This window comes from Ascaphus truei, chromosome 2, assembly GCF_040206685.1.
Source record: "Ascaphus truei isolate aAscTru1 chromosome 2, aAscTru1.hap1, whole genome shotgun sequence".
NCBI classification, from domain to species: Eukaryota; Metazoa; Chordata; class Amphibia; order Anura; family Ascaphidae; genus Ascaphus; species Ascaphus truei.
In genome coordinates this window covers 289,242,174-289,253,983 of record NC_134484.1, presented here as the reverse complement: position 1 = coordinate 289,253,983, position 11,810 = coordinate 289,242,174, and the positions used below count along the sequence as shown (strand labels likewise).

Here is an 11,810-nt window from a genome sequence, read left to right as displayed (position 1 = left end):
AAAATTAGTTGCATAGACCATTTTATTCAAAAGATATATACAGTGTTCGACAAACCTATACATTTGCTCGTCCCGGGCGAGTGGATTTAACCCCCGGGCGAGTAAATATTGGCCCAAGCAGCACACGTTTGGTACTAGGTGGCGAGTAGATTTTTTTGTGTGGCGAGTAGATTTTTTGGTGATTTGTCAACCACTGGATATATATATATGGACTTGTACTGTGTATAGGTGTCATTGGATGTGCACTGAGCTCTGTCTGTGTTTCATGTTCTGTCTCTGGTTTTAAACACTCATAATAGTGCCCTGAAAAAAAAATGGTTGCCCAGGGACCCGCACCTGTCCAGCTGTGCCACTGCTGCATTCCCTTCACCGTTATATATCACACACACACACACACGCCATATAACATTGGAATACATATAGTGACAGGTATATTTATGTGCAGCCTGTTTCCTTCTCCTGCAGGGTTTCAATTGATAAAGCACAGCGATCATTTTATTGGTATTTATTTTCATAAACATGAGGTATTTCAACGTGCTGTAAAACGCAGCACTAAATATAAAAAGAAATGAAACACAGAACGGTGAAGATATCCAGTTCAATGCAACAAACATGAACAAATACATTAACAAGAAGAAACATGCATAGATAATACAAAAGTTCTTAGTTAAAAAAAAAGTGATAAAGTAATAACTATTCAACTTTCACGACTGATGAAAATATAAGTACCAAATGTAGTTATGCATCAGCTTCATACTAGGTATACAGGCAATGTAAGAATTAGTATGGTACATAACAAGAAATTAAGATATTTGTATACAAAACAAGCACTTCAATGTTTGAGGAGCATAGGTATGAACTTCTAGTCTATTATTGGTAGATAGAGCTGCCCCGCATACAGTAGCCCAAGAAATGTACAAAAAGGCAAGTGTTTGAATGGAATGTCCCCAGAGGTCAAGTGCTAACCCCTAAAGTAACATCAGTTACAATCTGAGCACCATAAAGAAAAATAAAAGCATGATGCAAACATGTGGGTGTAAATCAGCAGCTCAAAATAAATGTTCACAACATTAAAGAAAAAACATAACATAAGAGCACTGTAAATAATTTGGCAATCAATTCAACTGCTTGAAACATCAGCCAGTTGTTCTGAAACCAGAAAAAAAAAAAAAAAATTTTTTAAATAAGTCTTTTCAACTGCTGAGTGGGTTGAATTGAACCCAACATTCATAACATCAAGTAGCTTGTCTTGTCTTAAAGAATCAATACACGTGTAAAGTGTCAGTGTGTCCCGGACTCTCCAAAACATTTAGCAAGTCCATGTGTGTTTTAATTTCTTAAGCAACCGTTGCTGTCTGGCTTGCAATTTCTCTTTAGCCTGTAACAATTTCTGGTTGTCGGCCTGAAGAGAATGAATGTATTCAGTGGCTTTTTTCAGGATGAAAGCGTTTGCTGCTTTGTCGTTGTTAACAAGTTCTGGTACGTTGTGTTTCAACGTGAGGAGGCGTGTTGTCAAATTATTGCGTCGCTGGCGTTCCAGTACCGTGTGCTTTTTCTGAGCTGAGGCTACCTTGTCCGGTTTCACGTATGGCGAGAGAACCGCGTAATTGTGTTGTTGGTGAGCAGGGGCACATTGCTTGAGAATCGATTTGTTCTGAGCAGTCTTTCCGAAGGCTGCATTTGAGTTTTTAGGGAGTAAAGTAATTGTGAGAGATGTACCTGGGTTATTGGAGGAAGTGCATCTCTTCTCCACTGTGCCATCAACTTCTTCTTCTTCCTCCTCCTTCTTCACCGCCTCTTCTAAACAAGGGACAAAAAGTAAAATGCTATTTATTGTGCTGGGTACAATGAAGTGTACATATAGATATTTTTTTTTCCATTATTAACTTCACCAAGAAGTTAATCTAATATTGAAATGTACAGAATGTAGAATTTCTAAATAACATAAAAAGTATCATGTATATGTCAATACCCCACTAAAGTGGATCAAACAGTGACACAAAGGGTACAGCTAGCTACACAAACTGAAGATTTACTTGGGCAAAAATACACAAACTCTACAAATCGTCTGACTCTGGGCGATATTTATTAAAACCGTGCAGATCAGCGCAAGGGAACTCCCAATGCCGAGCAACACCATCATAACTTAATGAGTAACCCCTGGTGACTGGAAACCCAGGCCATCGTTGTATTTGTTCTTAGGCAAAATGTGTTACTGCTCAGATTTCTAGCCCCCTTGAAGGCAGGGGGTTTGGATTACTGACACATTATATAAAAGTTACAGCGGGTAAAAATGTGAAGACAAGAAAACAGCTGTCGGGAAGAAGTGCTTCCTCACTCAAAGCTTAATACATCAATGCAGACGGCCTCCTATACAGTATTTCTCAGTATGAGTTGTATCACTATGGTCAAAGAAAAATAACTCTTGGTGTCCGGAAGATATGGAGGTGTCAGCTGTCTATCGAGTTAATAGACGTCTATAACTAGAAAGGAATGGACATACCTTTCAATGCGATAGATATGTACTGTGGTATCCAGGGGGGAGGGCTGGGAGAGCTTTCCCAGGCCCGGCTGCGGTGGGCTTGGCGGATCGCCGCTGGAAGTTGGGCCCCGGCTTTCCCCAGCTCCTGCGGTCCTGCCTCTCCCTCGCCAGTGCCTGGCAGAAGCTTGCCCAGATTTTCGGCTGGGGCCAGCATCAGGCCGTAATGGTGGGAGAGAGACCTGGTGTGGGAAAGAAAGGCAGGCCGCAGCAGAGAGGCCCGGCATGGGAGAAAGGTCCGCATGAGCTGGGGAGAGCCAGAACCCGGCGGCCTCAGACTTCAAGCAAGGTAAGAGAGTGTGTTGCATTTTGTGTATATGTGTTGCATTTGGCGTGTGTTATATTCCGTGTGTGTGTGTGTGTGTGTGTGGGAGGGAGGTGGGAGGGAAGTGTGTGTGTGTGGCCAGTGTGAGGAGGGGGGGATTGAAGGAGTGTGATTAAATGAGAGGGGGGTATTTAAGTGATAGTGGAGGTTGGGGAGAATGTGAGAAACACAGGGAGATGGGAGAGAATAGAGGAGGTGGCTCACGAGGGTGTGAATGGGCCCCAGGTTGTACCAATTACCAATTGCACAGCACGTGAAACATGCAGCGTGACTGGGACTACGGAATGTTTTCAATGACTGCCACAAACGTTACGTGCAGTAGAATGGCATGAATGGGTAAATCACAGGCGGAAATCTTAGCTCTAATGTATGCCTACTCACAGGATTAAAGTGCAATATGGGCAAATCACAGGCGGAAATCTTGGCTCTAATGTATGCTTACTCACAGGATTAAAGTGCAATATGGGCACATATGCTGTGGTACTCAGGACACGCTGTCACTCAGTAGTGGTGAATGGGTGTACCTCAGTAAAGGAGGGATAGCTCCATAGCACAGATCAGTATGTAAATAAAACTTTATATTAAGATGTTTAAAAAACGCACTTACAAAGAATCAATATTAAAAAGGCACATCACACTCGCAAGTGTTAAGAGGAGACTGCGCATCACACTGCTCACCAACCCGCCTCTTCTGAGCGTTCTTCCGGTCTCGGATCAAGATCCTGGGTCAGTTCCCAGCAAGCCGGTGGTAACTGCTTGCTGCCTCCCGCTCTGTCCCCCAAGAATGACGTCACTCGCTGGGCTTCTGTGGGTGAGCTGTTAGTCTGCAGCCTCTCTCCTGCTTCCTCCACTTGCTTCTGTGTTTCTATGCTCAAGGATAGGACCGGCCACTCTACGTGTTTCGCCCAATCACGGCTTTATCAGGAGTGTGCCGCCCAAGCCTATCCTATTGGTTTATATACTATCATGCTAATTATTCATTAATAACACACTCGCTGATTGTGCTATCTTACTGGGTAACAAATTTTATAAAATCTGTATATTCGGGCTCAGAGGATAAATAAAACAAACATATATGTGTATTAAAATATGGAAATAATAAAAGAGAGAAAATATATATATATAACAATTATTGAACGTATTAATTATATTTCCTCTGAATATATACTGAATGGGACTACCCCTCAAATAACATATGGACATTTTTTGTATGATCTAGCTTGTTGATCATACATATAACATCATTATAAGTAGCATTATTAATTATGGTATACATCATCGTGCAGGTGTTATAAGTCTGTGCAATTTTCTATATACAGAAAATTGCACAGACTTATAACACCTGTATGATGATGTATACCATAATTAATGCTACTTATAATGATGTTATATGTATGATCAACAAGCTAGATCATACAAAAAACGTCCATGTGTTATTTGAGGGGTAGTCCCATCAGTATATATTCAGAGGAAATATAATTAATACGTTCAATAATTGTGTATCAAAATATAAACCTGTAAGGTTTAAAACTCACATATAATAAGAGTTAGGGAGATAACCGGGTGATCAGAAAGGTTTGTACAATAATATGTCCAATACAAACGATCTCATTGACATTTAACAAGATACCTATCAATAATATAAATGACATGAATGACATTGGGAGTGCAGCTATCTAAACTAGAGCTACAGTGACAGTAGATTTATACATGGTGTTTCAAAATATTATACATAGTAAAAAGACAATTTAACCTAACAGGCACAGTGATGAAGGAATGGGGGAGAGAGAAAGGAGGAGAGAGTTGTTAAGGACATCATATTATGTGACATTGTTCCCTTTTTTAAATAAACATGTCTATCTCCATGTTTAGCCCCCTTGGACTCAGGGTTCTCCACTTATGGATCCAGAATGTTTCCCTGCGTAGCAATTCCAAAGCCCTGTCCCCACCTCTCCAGTGTTGCAAGACGGGTTCAATAGCCAGAAACGCAAGACCCGTTGGGTCACCCTGATGCAATTCCCCAAAATGGTTAAATAAACTGTGTGTGACAAGTTTACGTTTAAATACTACTTAAATGTTCATTAATCCTGATTTTTATGGGTCTTATTGTTTTGCCCACATATTGCAATTTGTAGGGACATTCAAGCAAGTATATCACATGGTCTGTTCTACGTGTTTACATGCTCCCCCTGGACTGTGAGAATACATTCTGACGATTTTGGACCCGTGGAGACAGGCCCTACCAGAGGGTACCTTTTTCATTTGTATTTCACATTTATAGTATAAATACCTCATCTATTTTGTTGTTTTTCACTTTAAGAACAGTGAGCACTCTATTGTTTTGCGCCTTATATTATCACCTTCACTTGTATATTTCAACAAACGTTCCCCGTGAATTCTGAAAACTGTTGTTGAGGAAAGGATGAAAGATGTGATGATATCTGCATGTGTGTTACAGTGTAAAACCTAGAGCAGGGCCCGGCGAGTGCTGGAAGTTGCTGCCGGGAAATCCCCTCCCCGCTCGCCTCCTCCCCCTCCGCTGGTGGCCTCTCTCCCCCCCTCCATCCCCCGGTGGTCTCCTCCTCTCCCTTCCCCCCCACCACCCCTCACCTTCTTCCCTGTCTGCTCTCTCCTCCGCTGCTGCGCGCTGGAAAAAAACACTACACGGCACCCTCAAGGTAAGATGTGGGGGGGGCTTGTTTGGGGCTATTGTGGGAAAGAGCGGCAGATGTATGTACAGTGGCGGCCACCTTTAGCCTAAATCGGCTGTATCCGTGGGTTTCCCGCGCCTCGGGCGCTTTCAATGATAAGCGCCATTAGCGCTTATCTGCTGAAGCGGCCGCCACGCGGGAAACTCCGATTCAAATCCGAGAAAAGCCCCGCATTTATCCCGGTAACCTTTAGAATAAAGGCGGCCGCGACAGTATGTATGTGAGAGAGAGGAAGAGAGAGGAAAAGAGAAGAGAATGAATGTGTTTGTGGGGGAAGGAAGAGAGATACCAGCAACGTTTACGTATTTTAATAAGGTAAAAAACCTCAAGAAAAATGTTTACGCGTGTGTTATAAAAAAATCTGGTGCGGCCCAAGTCTTGCAGTCAGACTTAAGAATTGTCCCCTAGGCTATTCTGAGTTTGACGGGCCTGATCTAGAGGGAGGTAGTTACTTTTCAGTGCCCAGGGAAGATGCAGCTAATATAACTCTACCCCAACACAAACATACATCAACAAACCAACACATAACCCAAACTGGGGGGCGCGAGACTGTCTGCGGGGTTTACAGAGGCCCAGCACTCTTCCCGAATTCACTTAAATTAAGTGCCAGGGAAGCGGCGAAGGCCTCTGTAAACTGCACTTACCTTGGCTCCGGCGGCTTCTTAGACGTGTCGCCATGGCAACCAAGGTCATGTGACGTGTCGCCATGGCAACCAAGGTCATGTTACGTCAACATCATGGCACAGACGCTGGAGCCGAGGTAAGAGGGGGAGGGGGTGCGGAGAGAGAGGAACTACCGGCAGGGCGCTCCCCTGACATAACTCAACAGATAAGCCCAAGAGAATCAGCAAAATCCTATATCTATGTTAAAACTATAACCTATAATCATTAAGGAAATATAATCATTTCTAAGGCTGAGTGACAATTAGCACCAGGAAACCTGAAATACAAAGATCATTTACACTCATTAGCCATAGCTTTCCCCCCCAGCATCCCAAAATATACCAGTGAGGCGTTACAGTGTCCAAATAATAACATGGTAACAACAGATCTGAATTCATAGAGGTATCATATAAAACATGATAACAATGTTATCTTCTTTAGTACTTTTGTCACTGTTACTGTATGTTTTGCATTAGGGAACTACTAATAAGAATTTCCATTAATTTAAAAGTGTGCCACAGCTTATTCCCATGTGGAAAAGAAAGGGGGGGGGGAACTATTTAAAACTAGCTGAGAGACCGGGCGTTGCCCTGGAGTCACACTGCCCCCCCCTCCCCCACACACACTGTCCCCCCTCCCCCACACACACTGTCCCCCCTCCCCCACACACACTGTCCCCCCTCCCCCACACACAGTCCCCCCCCTCACACACACACACACTGTCCCTCCCCCCAGACACACTGTCCCCGCCCTCCCCCACACAGTGTCCCTCCCCCCCACACACACTGTCCCTCCCCCCCCACACACACTGTCCCTCCCCCCCCACACACACACACAGTGTCCCACACACACTGTCCCCCCCTCTCCTCCCCCACACACTGTCCCCCCCCACACACACACTGTTCCACCCCTCACACACACATACACACACTGTCCCCCGTCCCCTACACACACACTGTCCCCCCCTCCCCCACACACACTGTCCCCCCTCCCCCACACACACACTGTCTCTCCCCCCCCCACACACACGGTGTCCCACACACACTGTCCCCCCCTCCGCCCACGCACACACAAAGCCCCCTCACCTCTGCCAGGACTCACAGCACCGCTCCTCTCTCCCGCGCGCCTCCGATTGTCGAGCGCCTGGCCCTTCTCTGCTCTCCCTCCTCCCGTCCAGGGAGCGCTGCGCACGCGCCCCCTCTCTGCACCTGTGAGCGCGAGCCGCCGGGAAACGTGCAGCAGGGAAGGTACAGGGCCTGTCCGTGTGACGGGGGAGAGTGACGGCCACCGGGAGGGGGGAAGGTGCGGGGCCTGTCCGGGGGGGGGGGGGGAAGGTGAGCTGCGGTCCGGGTGACGGGGGAGAGTGACGGCCACCGGGAGGGGGGAAGGTGAGCTGCAAGGGGGCCTGAAGCAGTGGTGTGAGTGTGTGAGGCCAATGAGAGGTGTGCGGGGGCGGGCCAAGGGAGCCTGAAGCAGTGGTGTGAGTGTGTGAGGCCAATGAGAGGTGTGCAGGGGCGGGCGGGCCAGGGGACCAATGAGATTGCCGCTAGGGACAGGGAACACACAGGGGAAACATACATACATACAGTGCTTTCAGAAATATATAGTAAGATGACAGAAATTGGGATTGTGTGTCAATTCTGCAGTGTGAATCCCCACCACCCCTAAAAAAAAATTAAAAATGGAGGTTAAGTCACAGTACCAAACTGACTCACTATCTTCCAGTCTGGCCCAGTTAGCATGAAGTATGAATGTTGGATATTTACCGGAGTTACTGTGGCTCTCATACTCCGAGCTGGCGCTGATCCTGCAGCACTGGGTGCTGTTCCTGGCTGGTGCAGCAGAGGATGGTGCGGTTGGAGATGTGCAGGGAGAAGAGGTCGCACCCCTGGCAGTAACAGAACCTCCCTGGGTTCTTCTGCAGCTCTCTCCTTTATTGATAAAGAAAAAACACAGCACACAACGCTCATCATGAAGAATGAAACATAAATATGTATTAATAAAATTAAAGGTCCTGCGTACATCAGATTATAAACAAGCAGGCATAGTATAGGGCACAGTAGATGTTACCACACCCTGGAACCGGGACCCAAGGTACAGTTGGTATCGTCTGGGTCACTCTCCCTCAGTGGTAGGTGGTAGTACAGTCCTCTCCCAACAGCTGATCATGGAAATAGAGAGCTGGTAGTTAAGTCCCAGAATGGAAATACAGCACACTCTCCTTCAGCCTCTCTGCACTCAATGTGTTGAGAGCACACAGTCACGTGACATCAAGCTACCGGGATCAATGGACGACCGAAGATGACGTCACCCGGATTACCAGTCTCACCAGATGACTCTTGGCCTCAGTGTGTAGGAGTGGGGGCGATGGAGCACTCCCAAAATGGAAAACACACTCGCCGACTGCCTCTCTGGATACAGTATAGCAAGAGCACCGAATCACGTGGCACACAAGCGCCGAGGCTAACAGATGGCCTCTACTAACGTCACATGGACTCTCCGTCTATCAGCGTGACTCACGAGCTTAAAATAACACAAAAGTATGTCGAACTCAAGTGGGGGCAATAATTAAAGTCCCCGGTATTACAAAAAACAACTTGAAGCTCCTTGGCACAATCCAATGCGTTTGGTAGCTGAATCGCCACTTCATCAGGGATTGCAAAAACAGAACGAGCATGTCCAATATATACCCACCATTCTAATATGATTGGTCAGTCACCCAGTTATGACAGACCAATCCTTGACTTGCAGAAAAGTGCCAAGCAGCTGTAAACATGATTCACATCAAGTAAACACTAAATCACTTAAACATTTTAATTTAAAAAAAAATGAATATACTGTATAAAGTATAAAAATATGTACCAATAAAGATAGCAATATAGAAGAAGGCTGTGAAAATAAACGACAACAAATTAAAAATGCAACATACATATAAAAGCAACATATCATATAAAACAAATACATCCAAGGATCAATGGAGAAGAGAAAGAGAGCCCAGCAGTATAACCTGTTAAAGGTATAAATACAGATATATAAATACATCTAACTTCAATAAAGGGACCAGATGTCTATGTCTTCGTTTAACCCTTTGGGGGAGAGAGAGTTAAGTTTATAGATCCAGAATGTCTCCTGATCGGGGAGATTCTTAACTGTCTCCTCCTCTTCTTTCTCTGGGAACAACCTTAATGCCTTTTAACATCAATGTAAAGGGATCTTTATTGTGATGCAACGCGAAATGACGGGATAAACTGTGCTTCTCATTACCCACCTGTGATATTTCTGATGTGCTCTTGGATCCGCACTTTCAGACACCTTTTAGTGCGGCCCACATATTGATATCCACAGGCACAAGTAATCAGACACACCAAGTGGGTTGAGTTACAGTTTATGAAGTCGTCGACGTCATCGTCGGCGGAGAGAGAGGAACTACCGGCAGGGGGATGCCGGGAAAAAAGTTTGCGCTCCCCTGACATAACAACAGATAAGCCCAAGAGAATCAGCAAAATCCTATATCTATGTGAAAACTATAACCTATAATCATTAAGGAAATATAATAATTTCTAAGGCTGAGTGACAATTAGCACCAGGAAACCTGAAACACAATGATCCTTTACAATCATTGGCCATAGCTTTCCCCCCCAGCATCATTCAGCATCCCAAAACATACCAGTGCGTTAGAGTGTCATTAATAATAACATGGTAACAACAGATCTGAATTCATGTTGGTATCATATAAAATGATAACAATGTTACCTTCTTTAGTACTTTTGTCACTGTTACTGTATGTTTTGCATCAGGGAACTACTAATAAGAACTGCCATTAATTTAAAAGGGTGCCACAGCTGATTCCCAGGTGGAACAGTGAAGGGGGAAAAAAACAACTTATTTAAAAATTACAGAAATTGGGATTGTGTGTCAATTCTGCAGTGTGAATTCCCACCACCCCTAAAAAAAAAACAAAAAACAAAAAAAAAAAATGGAGGTTAAGTCACAGTACCAAACTGACCCACTATCTTCCAGTCTGGCCCAGTTAGCATGAAGTATGAATGTTGAATATTTACCAGAGTCACTGTGGCTCTCATACTCAGAGCTGGTGCTGGTCCTACAGCACTGGGTGCTGTTCCTGGCTGGTGCAGCAGAGGACGGTGCAGTTGGAGATGTGCAGGGAGGAGAGGTCGCACCCCTGGCAGTAACAGAACCTCCCTGGGTTCCTCTGCAGCTCTCTCCTTTGTTGACTGGGAACGGGAAGACCACGACCGGGTCCACGCTGTGAGAGGTGGGGTTGCTCATGACCTCTATTCGCCCTGGCACCATGCTGGCAGTGGTGGTGCCCGGTTGGCTGGGGGTTGCACACTTCATGGTCCCTGCAGCCTTGCTCAACTTCTCAATTAATGCGCTCTCCTGCCTCCCCATTGCAGAGGTGCCGCTCCACATGCAATCCTGGATGATGTTGGACATGAGGTTGCTGGGGGACCACCCCAGCTCCGTGCCCTGCAGCAAAGCCCAACCAGAGACCCCCAGCAGGTCAGCCTCGGGGGGCAACAGCAGACGCTCAGAAGCCCAGTCCAAGGCATTCCCATCCCTGTGTAACCCATACTCCAGCAGTGACCCCTGGCAGGGAGAGAGTGGACCACTCTGAAGTCTGGCCGAGCTCAGGGAGAGAGAATGTGTTGGGACCAGCTCAAACTTCTTCCATATGTCCTCCCCCGGGAGATCAGAGTCCGGGCTACACAAATAAAAATCATCCTCGTCCGGGTAAAAGCAGGGCTGCAAGGATTCAAATTCCACGTCCGAGTTATTACTCACCACCCAAGACATCTTTCTGATATATATAATGCAGGAGCTTAATTTGGGAGTGATGCAGAAGATACAGCCACCCACAATCTGAAACAGAAAGAGGGACCACAGTCAGAAATGACAATGCTGGAGAAGTGCAGAGCAAAGAGGAGGAGAGATCTGGTGTCTCTGATGTGTCTTTGGGATGCAGATCAAAAATCAGCAGTTTAGAATGAAGATGAGGCATGTAGTTTAATGGTCTTGTTTGTGTGCATGGAGTTTGAATCTGCAGGGTTTGTGTATGTGCATTGGGTTTGCATCTGCAGGAGTGTGTGTATTGAGTTTAGGTCTGGATCAACAAGGAGATGGGTCTGCAGGGGTTTGTGTGTGTGTGCATGGAGTTTGGCCTTGGTTATGCAGGTAGAGGATGCATGGAGTTTGAATCTGCCAGGGGTGTGCATGGAGTTTGGGTTTGTATCTGCAGGGGAGTGTGTGCATGGAGTTTTGATCTGCGGGGGGGGGGTTGTGTGCATGGAGTTTGGATCTGCAGGGGTGTGTGCGCATTGAGTCTGGGCTTGGTTCTGCAGGTGTGTGCATGGAGTTTGGGTGTAGATCTGCAGGGGGTGGGTTCATGGAGTTTGGGTTTGCAGGAGTTTGTGTGTGTATTGAGTTTGGGGTTTGTATCTGCAGGCAGAGGGTGCATGGAGTTTGGGTTTGGATCTGCAGGCAGGGGGTGCATGGAGTTTGGGGTTGGATCTGCAGGCAGAAGGTGCATTGAGTTTGGGGTTGGATCTGC

The 11,810-nt window shown here is 45.9% G+C and overlaps 1 protein-coding gene across 1 annotated transcript; it reads right to left on the bottom strand.

The window, feature by feature from the left end:
• Positions 1–952: 952 nt before the first annotated feature.
• Positions 953–11,058, bottom strand: LOC142488218 (N-myc protein-like). Its single transcript, XM_075588590.1, has 4 exons — positions 10,245–11,058; positions 8,028–8,169; positions 2,504–2,786; positions 953–1,800 (listed from the first exon to the last, which is right to left on the bottom strand). The coding sequence occupies exons 1-4, from the start codon at positions 11,054–11,056 to the stop codon at positions 1,310–1,312; spliced, it is 1,728 nt and encodes a 575-aa protein (XP_075444705.1). The 5' UTR covers positions 11,057–11,058; the 3' UTR covers positions 953–1,309.
• Positions 11,059–11,810: the final 752 nt, after the last annotated feature.